Here is a 13,050-nt window from a genome sequence, read left to right on the forward strand (position 1 = left end):
TTTCCTCCACTTCTTTCTTGTGCAGCTCTGCTCAGATTCATCTGTCCTCCATTTTCCTCTTAACTGCCCACAGGGCTGGACAATAAATCAACAAAAATATTCTGATAATCAATATCAGTAGGTAATACAATAGACAAAATGTCCATAACTGATCCAGAACCACACAGCATTCTGGGACATGTAGGCAGAAAAAAGACCTCATAGCCGCTCAACCTCTCGGCTAACTGAGCAAAGTGAGTGGAATCAACTAACTCACTCACTCTTTGGTTGCCTAGCAACAGCCTGCTGGGTAAGAAGCAGTTTCAAGTTCCCCCAGACTTTGGTTGCCTAGCAACAGCCTGCTGAGTAACTGGCCTACCAGCAGTTTCAAGGTCTCCCATTGTGCTTCATAACTGCTTAAAAGTTAAAAAACGTCGTCGTGGAGTGAAAACTGGATTAGACAGGAAAGGTAACGCAGCCGTTTGGTAATATTTCAGATATTTAACAGAAGAATAATCAATAATTATCGATATTGACTGATATGAAGCACTTATATCCAGCCATTTTGTTGTTGAACTCATGTTTATTTTCAATAATTTAGAGTTTTGAATTGAAAATGTAACTTTTTTATATGTCTATCAAGTTAATTTTAAGAAAGTAATTCATTTATTAATAAGTTAACTTATTTATTAACGTAGGTGTGAGTGAATTAAAACCTTAATTCACCCACACCTCTAGCTAATCTTAATTATTTAGTAAATCTTTTTAATAGTATCAAAATAAATGTACCAAACTTGACTGGAAATTCAGTCAGAAGCCACCAATTGTTTTATTTCTGCACTGGATTCATAATAATATTATTTTTACTTACATTTTAATATATTGAGGAGGTATTACTCAAAACACATGGTACAAGGTGATGAAGACTGCTTTTATTTCCATCTCCTCTTCCTCCTCCGAGACATCGACAGAGTTTTAATGAAGATCATTTTACTACCAGTGGGTTTTTCTCACCCCTCATCTGAGTGACGGAGCGACATTGGAGTAATTGAAGAGAGCGCGGCGTTCGTTATTTACGACGTGTCGGCCCAACGCTGGTCTGTAAACGCTGACAGCTGCCACACCTTCACCGAAACACCCTGAGGCCCGGCGCAGTCAGCTCTGGGTCAGTCTGAACACCTGAGTCCACCGAATCCACCTGGGACCACCGAGTCCACCAGAGTCCACCTGGGACCACCGAGTCCACCTGTCCAACGTCTCTATCCATTAATGACGTCACCTTAAAATTCATAATTCTTCAAACTCCTGATGGAGTTGAAAGTAAAACATTTAATCAATGTAAATCTTTTTAAATCTTATATTTCCCCTTCTCCTTGTGGCAGTAAAGTAGAATCTGTGAAATGTTTGTTTTTGAATTTGTTTACGTTTTGTGTTTATTTTTACTTCAGTCGTTAGAAAGTAGCTGTGTGTTTTCGAGTGTTTCCTGCTGCAGATCAGCTGTTTCCTGTTATGCCAGAGGAAAATGCTGATTCACGTTTCATCTGCTGATATCTGAGAGCGCAGCGGCCAAGGTACCACCAAGAAAAGCCTACTAATATCGGCCAAGGTAACACGAAGAAAAGCCCACTAATATCGGCCAAGGTACCACGAAGAAAAGCCCACTAATATCGGCCAAGGTACCACGAAGAAAAGCCCACTAATATCGGCCAAGGTACCACGAAGAAAAGCCCACTAATATCGGCCAAGGTAACACGAAGAAAAGCCCACTAATAACGGCCAAGGTACCACCGAGAAAAGCCCACTAATAACGGCCAAGGTACCACCAAGAAAAGCCCACTAATGACGGCCACGGTACCACCAAGAAAAGCCCACTAATGACGGCCACGGTACCACCAAGAAAAGCCCACCAACGGCCAAGGTACCACCAAGAAAAGCCCACTAACGGCCACGGTACCACCAAGAAAAGCCCACTAACGGCCAAGGTACAACCAAGAAAAGCCCACTAACGGCCAAGGTACCACCAAGAAAAGCCCACTAATAACGGCCAAGGTACCACCAAGAAAAGCCCACTAATAACGGCCAAGGTACCACCAAGAACAGCCCACTAATAACGGCCAAGGTACAACCAAGAAAAGCCCACTAACGGCCAAGGTACAACCAAGAAAAGCCCACTAACGGCCAAGGTACCACCAAGAACAGCCCACTAATAACGGCCACGGTACCACCAAGAACAGCCCACTAATAACGGCCACGGTACCACCAAGAAAAGCCCACTAACGGCCAAGGTACAACCAAGAAAAGCCCACTAACGGCCAAGGTACCACCAAGAACAGCCCACTAATAACGGCCACGGTACCACCAAGAAAAGCCCACTAATAACGGCCAAGGTACCACCAAGAACAGCCCACTAATAACGGCCAAGGTACAACCAAGAAAAGCCCACTAATGACGGCCAAGGTACCACCAAGAAAAGCCCACTAACGGCCAAGGTACCACCAAGAAAAGCCCACTAACGGCCAAGGTACCACCAAGAAAAGCCCACTAACGGCCAAGGTACCACCAAGAACAGCCCACTAATGACGGCCAAGGTACAACCAAGAAAAGCCCACTAACGGCCAAGGTACCACCAAGAAAAGCCCACTAACGGCCAAGGTACCACCAAGAACAGCCCACTAATAACGGCCAAGGTACCACCAAGAAAAGCCCACTAATGACACGCCGACCTGCATTGTTTATCCATTTGCTTCACATATTTTCCTGTGGCTCGGCGGAACTTTCTGCTTTCTGATCCTCAGAGAGACGTGGGATTGCTTTGGCGTCGGAGGGAAGCAGAGCGCGAACCGGCAGGAAGCGCCACACCCCGTCCAGAAACGCACCGCATAGACAGAATCCCTCCTGCTGCGGTCCAAGTCCTGAGGGGACGTTTGAATCAACTTAGCAGGAATTAGACCGGCCCCGTTTCTTAAACGCCGGTCCGCACCAGCATGATGAGCGGGGTGACGATGCTGAATCCATCCCAGAGAGTTTTAGGTTCTCTGCTCCCTTCCCCCCTTCATCCCCTTCATCATCCTCCTCCTCCTCCTTCCACCCTTCTGCTGACCTCTTTTCTTCTGCCTCTGTACCTTCTTACTTCCCTTCACTAATAAACAAAACCAATTTATTTCACAAAGCTGAAACACAGAAGCAGTGGAGGAACAATAAGACTTTTAATCTAATTAATCTCCAACATAAGTAAGTCTCATGTGACGTCACACTTACCTGAACTTTGTAGCTGACAGCCATCTTGGTAGGAAGTCTGTTCCCTCAGTGAAGGACTGTAGAACCGGGTCTTGTAGAACCAGTTTGTGTGGAACCGGGTTGTGTGGAACCGTGGTGTGGAACCGGGTTGTGTAGAACCGGGTTGTGTGGAACCGTGGTGTAGAACCGGGTGGTGTGGAACCAGGTGATGTAGAACCGGGTGGTGTAGAACCGGGTGGTGTAGAATCGGGTGGTGTGGAACCGTGGTGTGGAACCGGGTGGTGTAGAACCGGGTGGTGTAGAACCGGGTGGTGTAGAACCAGGTGATGTAGAACCGGGTGGTGTAGAACCGGGTGGTGTAGAACCGGGTGGTGTGGAACCGGGTGGTGTGGAACCGTGGTGTGGAACCGGGTGGTGTGGAACCGGGTAGTGTGGAACCGTGGTGTGGAACCGGGTGGTGTAGAACCGGGTGGTGTAGAACCGGGTGGTGGGGAACCGGGTGGTGTCTCTGTCTTCCTGGTTTTAGTCAGAACTCCAGCAGCAGCGTTCTGGATCAGACACAGTTGCTCTAATCTTGTAAATGTTCTTCAGGTGATAGAAGGCCGACTTTGTAACCGTCTTTATGTGAATCTGAAGGTCCAGATCCAGGTTTCGGGCCCGATTTAACTGAAGCAGTGCGCTGACTCCGGATCGTTCCTCTTTAGGTCTAAAGACTTCAGTTTTGTTTCTGTTCATCTGGAGAAAGTTGCTTCTCATCCACACATTGCTGGAACTGATGTCCAGCATGTGTGGGCTCTGCAGAAATGTTAGCTGCCCTTTTTCTGATGGACATTTAGATTTTGGGAAGTTCTTCACCTGGTGTAGTGGGAACCGCAGCAGCAGATGTTGTGATTTTGGTCGCCAGTCGAGCCGAGTCTGCCGGAGAGTTTTCCGTCTTTTCTGTTGCTCCTCTAAGTTGAATTTCTGTCTCTGCTTCCCCTTCAGATGATTCGTCGTCAGAAAGCGGCAGCGGTAACGGCCTACCTGCCCTGACTCCACCCTCCTCTGCTGTGACGGACGGCGCCATCGTCAGGGAAACGGAGGTCGTCAACGGCGGCGGCGGCTCGGCGCCGCTGGACTTCAGCAGGCCGACCTCTTCCTCCTCGTCGTCGGAGGACCAGCAGGCGGGGAACCTGAGCGAGCGCCTGCCGCTGCCCACCTCACACCTTCCCATCACCGTGTCGGCCGCCGCCGCCGCGCTGCTCGGCGCGCTGCACCCCAACGCGCCCGAGGAGCTGCGCAGGAAGTACCCGCTGGCCGCCAAGCCGCCGCATTCGGCGCTGCCTCACAGCGCACACACACCGACGCACGCCGCCGCCGAGCTGCGACTGGACCGGGACGGCCGGGACTACGGCAACAAGGTGAGACCACAAACCTGACCTGCTGGGGGGGGAGTTGGCGCTCAACGAAGACGTCTTTGTTCAAACCTTTTTCAGTTTCAGTTTTCTTTCTTTAGAACAAACTTTATGGCCCCATTTTAGCCCCGTACCTCAGTGACTTGTTGCTTTCTGTCTCAGATTTCTGAGATTATCAAAGTTGTGACTCAGGAGATTACAGTCAGAATAAAAACCATAAAAATCTGTGGCCCTAATCCTCTCACCGGCTCGTCTGCAGACTAACTAATGGTAATTAGTTAGTTGACTAACTAGTGATAATAATAATGATAACTAGTAATTCCCGAGCAGCTTTTTCCCCTCTGGTGTTTTGATCTTTTCTTTTCGACGAAATGTAAATATTTGGGGTTGGAAAGCCTCCAAACCATCACCCTAATCTTTTTCCCTTTTCAAAGATTTCTAATCTAAGATCAATTATCGATTATTCAGATGAATTTATAAAAATCGACACATTCTGCAGATTTTTCATAAATACAAAAACTGATCTAACATTTTGTTATTTCCATCTTGCTGTTTTTTGGAGATTAAATGGCTGGAAAATCTCTAATATTAGTTTTCACAATATTTATTCTCACTGAAAAAGATTTCAGCAGATTTTTCTAAGAAAAAACAGACATTTCAATACAAAAGTCAGGTTTTTTTCTGTTTTTTATGTAATTTAACTTCTTTTTTTCTGCCCTCTGCGGCGAACAGAAGGGAATCTCTTGGACAGGAAGTAATTTTCTGCTGTTATTCAGAAACGGCCGTAATCTGCGGGAGCTTTTAGCTGGTTAATTAATAAGGACGCCCACGTCGCCTCGTTCTGAACCCCAAATTATCCCAGAGAAATAAAAAGCAGGAGCTTCTCGTCTTTGTGCTGCAGCTGAGAGCCGAACAATGAGCTGCGGCCTTGGAGGCGCCGGGTTTCTGCCGGACCGCCGGCGATGTGGCGGCGGCGGCGGCGATGCGGCGGCGGCTTCACGTTTCTCACATTCAGAAACAAACGAGCCGGCCGCCATTACGGAGCAACAACACGTTTCGCTGCGTGAAGTTCCCTTCTCGCGTCGCTCTGTTTTTCTCCTGGCTTTAAATTCGCTGACAGATTAAGTCATTACATTCAGTATACATCAGGGGGGTTCAAAGTGTGGCCCGTGGGCCGTTTGTTGCACCTGAACTTATTTCTTACGGCCCCAGACTAGAATTTAAGGGGAAAATATTTGATAAAATCGACTTTTTTTCAGCTTTACATCGTGTCATAGAACAAACCTGGAGTTTTGCTTTGGCTCTTTTATGCCTGTTTGAGAAATCCTGTAGTCTCCATGGCAACCGTTCACCTGCGATAAAGGCCTGGGTGGACCTAGCCCCGCCTTCAAGGCGCAGCTCCTCCCCCTTTCAGCTCCTTCAGACTAGCCAGCAGCAATTAGCAAACACCCGGTGGAGCTGCTGAGCTCGTTATCGGAGCTACTGCTCAGCAAGAAGCTGGTGAAAACATTAAAGGGTTAACAGAGGAGCCATGTTGGGATGACTTCAGAAAGAGCAGGAGCTTCTTAAAGAGACAGGACCCCAATTTCAAGGTTTTCAACTACAAAGTCCTTTTAAGTCCTATTTTATATATTTGGTGTTTTTTAAGAACTGAAGGGAACACAGCCACTTGGTTTGCTATAAAATGGCAGCTATGTGCCTGGAAAACTATTTTTTATGTTTTTCTTGAAAATAGACAAAATGTTTGAAGTTAATGCTGTTTTTTGAGACATTTGTGTCAATTTGTGTTAGAAACCTAACTAGAAAAACTGATTCTAACTGTGTGGTTGCCTGTTTATTGGTCTGCAGACCTTTGACTCGTTCTTATCGCTGTTATTTTATATTATTGTTACTGTTTTTATAGTCGTTACTGTATGTGAGAACATATTTAGTTCAATATTTTTTTATATATTTTTAATATTTGATTATTTTTTGCTTTCTTCACAATAATAAAGAACATTTAAAATGAACATAAATTTGAATAATTTAGATTTTTACTCTGTAGAATTGTTAAACTGAACTAAAATGTTTAATTTTTGTTCATTTTATTTAATTTTTTTGCATTTCTGAGCATAGAAACGCGACAGTTAGGATTTTATTCTATTTGCTTCTTGAATTAACATTAAAAATAGGAAAAAATCCCATCAAAACAAAATAACACAAACAGAACATGGAAGCAGGCAGGTGGATTAAAAGCTGGACGGGTCTGAAGACAACAGGACGGGTTTTTGACTGGAAGCTGTTTTGCAACTTCAGGAGCAGGAAAAGAGCAAAGCATCCGTTTCCATGACAACCGGCCTCGACACCTCGGTGAATGTTTGCAAGCTGTGAAGCTAATTTGTAGCTTCGCTTTCTGCTGTTTGAGTGGGAAAACTGTCAGGTAGAATAATTTCTCTTTTTAAAGGAAAATCCAAACCGACTGGTAAAAATTATAATTTAATCACATAAATGTTTGGAACCACAGTTTTCAAACACAGACTGATGTTTTAACGACTTTATTTCTCTGAGTTATGATCAGTGCTGGTCACACTTCCACTAATGTGGCAATAGTGGAGCTAGTTTTCCATCAAGTGCTTTTGCTTGCTTTGAAAACAGTGCATTAGCATTAGCTTATGTTAAATACAGTGTTGCTGTAGCGCTTTAGCATTAGCTACTGTTAAATACAGTGTTGCTGTAGCGCTTTAGCATTAGCTTATGTTAAATACAGTGTTGCTGTAGCGCTTTAGCATTAGCTACTGTTAAATACAGTGTTGCTGTAGCGCTTTAGCATTAGCTACTGTTAAATACAGTGTTGCTGTAGCGCTTTAGCATTAGCTTCTGTTAAATACAGTGTTGCTGTAGCGCTTTAGCATTAGCTTATGTTAAATACAGTGTTGCTGTAGCGCTTTAGCATTAGCTTATGTTAAATACAGTGTTGCTGTAGCGGTTTAGCATTAGCTTATGTTAAATACAGTGTTGCTGTAGCGGTTTAGCATTAGCTTATGTTAAATACAGTGTTGCTGTAGCGGTTTAGCATTAGCTTATGTTAAATACAGTGTTGCTGTAGCGGTTTAGCATTAGCTTCTGTTAAATACAGTGTTGCTGTAGCGCTTTAGCATTAGCTTCTGTTAAATACAGTGTTGCTGTAGCGCTTTAGCATTAGCTACTGTTAAATACAGTGTTGCTGTAGCGCTTTAGCATTAGCTACTGTTAAATACAGTGTTGCTGTAGCGCTTTAGCATTAGCTTCTGTTAAATACAGTGTTGCTGTAGCGCTTTAGCATTAGCTTATGTTAAATACAGTGTTGCTGTAGCGGTTTAGCATTAGCTTATGTTAAATACAGTGTTGCTGTAGCGGTTTAGCATTAGCTCATGTTAAATACAGTGTTGCTGTAGCGGTTTAGCATTAGCTCATGTTAAATACAGTGTTGCTGTAGCGGTTTAGCATTAGCTTATGTTAAATACAGTGTTGCTGTAGCGGTTTAGCATTAGCTTATGTTAAATACAGTGTTGCTGTAGCGGTTTAGCATTAGCTTCTGTTAAATACAGTGTTAGCAATAATAATAATAATCAATTTAATTTGTACCGCACAGAACTAACTTTAAACACCATGTTGTTGTAGCACTTTAGCTTGTGTGTGGAACTCATGTTTATGATTAGTGCTTTTAGGTTAGCATAGCTAACTACGGTATTTAGCTAGTGGGGTCCACCACTGATTATGATGATTTTCCTCCTACAGCTAACTTAACATTTAAGATTACAATATTACATCAGACCAATATTAAATTTTAATACGTAAAAATGGGCTTCATGAAAAATATTCTTAATACCTGTTACAGATTGATATGCACTAAAAAAATAATCCTCATCAGAACAAATATTCTAATTGAACATGACTTTATATGTTGATAAATATGAGAGCAGAAAACTTTAGATCAGGACCAGGATTCATGTTTCCTGAACCTCCTGAGACGTTTCACAGTAAATGACCAAACGATTCAGAGCGAATGTTTGTGTTCAGTCCCCTCAGTACAGCTCGGGCGGAAGCTACGACAGCATTAAGACGGAGCTGAGCGCCGAAGACCTCACCATGGGGCGCCACGGCAACCAGGTCGCCCCCGACGATGACGACGACGACCACGACGACCATGACGACAACGACAAGATCAACGACACGGAGGGCGTCGACCCTGAGAGACTAAAGGCCTTCAATGTAAGTCGGGAGGAAATCCAGCAGTTTGAACTAAAGTTTCTAATTTTTAGGGTAAAAAAACGTCAGAAATTCTATAAAATTCCACAGTTTATCAGCACAAAACTAATTTAGCACAATTAGTTTCCCCTAGATTAACTTTTCCAACACAAATTCTAGCTTGCTACATAGTGGGTATCAAAATGTTAGAATTTAGCACGTTAGCGTTAGCTTCAGCTAAGTAGCATGTTGGTGTGTTGGTGTAGCTTTGGTGGAACTGATGTTTGTGATCACTGGTTTTATCAGCAGCACGTTGAGTTGCTTCTGGTTTTTGCCAGTACCGTTGTTGCTACACTTCCGCTAATCCGCTACTGCGCTAAAAGCTGACCTAATTTTTTTCTGAGCACTTTAGGGGTTTTACTAATTTGGTAACAGCACACTTTACTTCCTCTGAATTAATTTTCCAAGATAAATTGTAAACGCTGCATGGTGAGCTTTAGCACTAGCTTCCAGTAAATAGCATGTTGGTTTAGCGTTAGTGGAACTAATATTTATGTTTAGTGCTTTAGGGTTAGCGCAGCTAGCATTATAATTAGCGGTGCTAAACGGCATGTGTAATACAGGCGCATGTGTAATAAACACTGATAGACCAACTGGTCAGGGCGCTAACCATGCGGTACGCATGCTTACCTGAGTTTGAGTTTGGAAAATGTAAAAATAAATCACAATAACATTAGTTTTTGCATTTTTGTTTAAAAATATGTGAGTACTGCCAGTTTCCTGAGCAGGGATAGAGGCGACTCTGTTTTATCAGCAGCCATGTTCTGTTTCAGATGTTTGTTCGCCTGTTTGTGGATGAGAACCTGGACCGAATGGTTCCGATCTCCAAGCAGCCCAAGGAGAAGATCCAAGCCATCATCGAGTCCTGCAGCAGACAATTCCCAGAATTCCAGGAACGCGCCCGCAAGCGCATTCGCACCTACCTCAAATCCTGCCGACGCATGAAGAAGAACGGCATGGAGGTGCGCTAACGAGAAAATTAGAAAAGTTCAAGGAATGTTGGTTTTACTACTCAGGGTTTTTTCTTTTATCTTTTAGCTGCAATACCATTAAGTACACATGGTATAATTTTCTTATTTATTGTAAATATGTAACATTTCATTAAAATACATATTTTCCTTTGCTTATTCTAAAAATAAAACCTCAAAAAACAACAATGACGAGATTATGGTTTTTAAAATTTCACAAAACAAGAACTAGTAAGCTTTACATGCTAGGTTTTATTTAACTAATTGATCTGCATTTATTTGATACACTTAAATACATAAATTTATTTGTCAGTTTTTTACATTACTTTGATTTATTTTTAATAAATGCATATTTTTAAGGGTCATTTCGGTCATTTAAAGGGTAAAAACGCCATAAACCTGAACTGATGAGGCTTTAATTGTAATGTCTCTACTGCCCCCCTGTGGTCGAATGTAGCACTGCTTCCAGTAAATAAAACTTGTTTCACATTTTTCTGCTTTAATAGGACAGAACTGACATAACTAGTGCATAAAAGTCTCTCTTAACGCCGTGTTGCTTCCAGACCCGCCCGACTCCACCTCACCTGACCTCGGCCATGGCGGAAAACATCCTGGCCGCCGCCTGCGAGAGCGAATCCCGCAACGCCGCCAAGAGGATGCGCCTCGAAGCTTTTCACGTAAGCAACGCTCCGGATTCATCAGCGGCATTAACCGTCAGAACAAATCTGGATTAGAGCGGCATTAACCATCAGAATAAATCTGGATTAGAGCGTCATTAACCACCAGACTAAATCTGGATTAGAGCGTCATTAACCACCAGAACAAATCTGGATTAGAGCGTCATTAACCATCAGACATGATCTGGATTAGAGCGTCATTAACCATCAGAATAAATCTGGATTAGAGCGTCATTAACCACCAGACTAAATCTGGATTAGAGCGTCATTAACCACCAGAACAAATCTGGATTAGAGCGTCATTAACCATCAGAACATGATCTGGATTAGAGCGTCATTAACCGAACAAACTGGATAAGCGTCATTAACCGCCAGAACAAATCTGGATTAGAGCGTCATTAACCATCAGAACAAATCTGGATTAGAGCGTCATTAACCACCAGACTAAATCTGGATTAGAGCGTCATTAACCACCAGAACAAATCTGGATTAGAGCGTCATTAACCACCAGAACAAATCTGGATTAGAGCGTCATTAACCACCAGAACAATCTGGATTAGAGCGTCATTAACCACCAGAACAAATCTGGATTAGAGCGTCATTAACCATCAGAATAAATCTGGATTAGAGCGTCATTAACCATCAGAACAATCTGGATTAGAGCGTCATTAACCGTCAGAACAATCTGGATTAGAGCGTCATTAACCGTCAGAACAAATCTGGATTAGAGCGTCATTAACCGTCAGAACAAATCTGGATTAGAGCTCATTAACCACAGAACACTATTACGTAACAAATCTGGATTAGAGCGTCATTAACCACAGACAACTGGATCAGAGCGTCATTAACCACAGAACAAATCTGATAGAGCGTCATTAACCATCAGAACAAATCTGGATTAGAGCGTCATTAACCACCAGAAAAATCTGGATTAGAGCGTGAATTAACCACCAGAACAAATCTGGATTAGAGCAGTCATTAACCATCAGAACAAATCTGGATTAGAGCGTCATTAACCCAAACTCTAAGACGTCAACACAAACAATAGGCCAAACCACCAAACAAATCTGATAGAGCGTCATAACCACCAGAACAAATCTGGATTAGAGCGTCATTAACCATCAGACAATCTGGATTAGAGCGTCATTAACCACCAGAACAATCTGGATTAGAGCGTCATTAACCATTAGAACAAATCTGGATTAGAGCGTCATTAACCACCAGAACAAATCTGGATTAGAGCGTCATTAACCATCAGAACAAATCTGGATTAGAGCGTCATTAACCACCAGAACAAATCTGGATTAGAGCGTCATTAACCACCAGAACAATCTGGATTAGAACATCATTAACACAAAAATCGATAGAGCTCATTACCCAGAACAAATCTGGATTAGAGCGTCATTAACCACAGAACAAATCTGGATTAGAGCGTCATTAACCCGTCAGAACAAATCTGGATTAGAGCGTCATTAACCATCAGAACAAATCTGGATTAGAGCGTCATTAACCATCAGAACAATCTGGATTAGAGCGTCATTAACCATCAGAACAAATCTGGATTAGAGCGTCATTAACCACCAGAACAAATCTGGATAGAGCTCATTAACCATCAGACTAAATCTGGATTAGAGCGTCATTAACCATCAGACTAAATCTGGATTAGAGCGTCATTAACCATCAGAACAAATCTGGATTAGAGCGTCATTAACCATCAGACTAAATCTGGATTAGAGCGGCATTAACCTTCAGAACAATCTGGATTAGAGCGTCATTAACCGTCAGAACAAATCTGGATTAGAGCGTCATTAACCATCAGAACAAATCTGGATTAGAGCATCATTAACCACCAGAACAATCTGGATTAGAGCGTCATTAACCATCAGAACAATCTGGATTAGAGCGTCATTAACCATCAGAACAAATCTGGATTAGAGCGTCATTAACCGTCAGAACAAATCTGGATTAGAGCGTCATTAACCATCAGAACAAATCTGGATTAGAGCGTCATTAACCATCAGAACAAATCTGGATTAGAGCGTCATTAACCACCAGAACAAATCTGGATTAGAGCGTCATTAACCATCAGAACAAATCTGGATTAGAGCGTCATTAACCACAGAACAAATCTGGATTAGAGCGTCATTAACCATCAGAACAAATCTGGATTAGAGCGTCATTAACACCAGAACAATCTGGATTAGAGCGTCATTAACCACAGAAAATCTGGATTAGAGCGTCATTAACCCAGAACAATCTGGATTAGAGCGTCATTAACCATCAGAACAAATCTGATTAGAGCGTCATTAACCATCAGAACAATCTGGATTAGAGCGTCATTAACCACCAGAACAATCTGGATTAGAGCTCATTAACCATCAAAAATCGATTAGAGCGTCATTAACCATCAGAACAATCTGGATTAGAGCGTCATTAACCACCAGAACAAATCTGGATTAGAGCGTCATTAACCACCAGAACAATCTGGATTAGAGCGCATTAAATAAATGGATTAAGCCAATTAACCAT

The 13,050-nt window shown here is 42.8% G+C and overlaps 1 protein-coding gene across 1 annotated transcript in view; it reads left to right on the forward strand.

The window, feature by feature from the left end:
• The window catches only part of LOC103461913 (nucleolar protein 4), an 82,199-nt gene extending 71,606 nt beyond the window's left edge, over positions 1 to 10,593 (forward strand). The window contains exons 6-9 of the mRNA XM_081609434.1: positions 4,201 to 4,616; positions 8,649 to 8,840; positions 9,650 to 9,838; positions 10,408 to 10,593. Of these exons, the coding sequence (XP_081465560.1) occupies positions 4,201 to 4,616; positions 8,649 to 8,840; positions 9,650 to 9,838; positions 10,408 to 10,578 (968 nt within the window). The 3' untranslated portion in view covers positions 10,579 to 10,593. The remainder of the gene's footprint in view (positions 1 to 4,200; positions 4,617 to 8,648; positions 8,841 to 9,649; positions 9,839 to 10,407) is intronic.
• The last annotated feature ends 2,457 nt before the right edge of the window (positions 10,594 to 13,050 follow it).

The sequence above is a fragment of the Poecilia reticulata genome, chromosome 7, assembly GCF_904066995.2.
Source record: "Poecilia reticulata chromosome 7, P_reticulata-male-v2, whole genome shotgun sequence".
Classification (NCBI taxonomy): domain Eukaryota; kingdom Metazoa; phylum Chordata; class Actinopteri; order Cyprinodontiformes; family Poeciliidae; genus Poecilia; species Poecilia reticulata.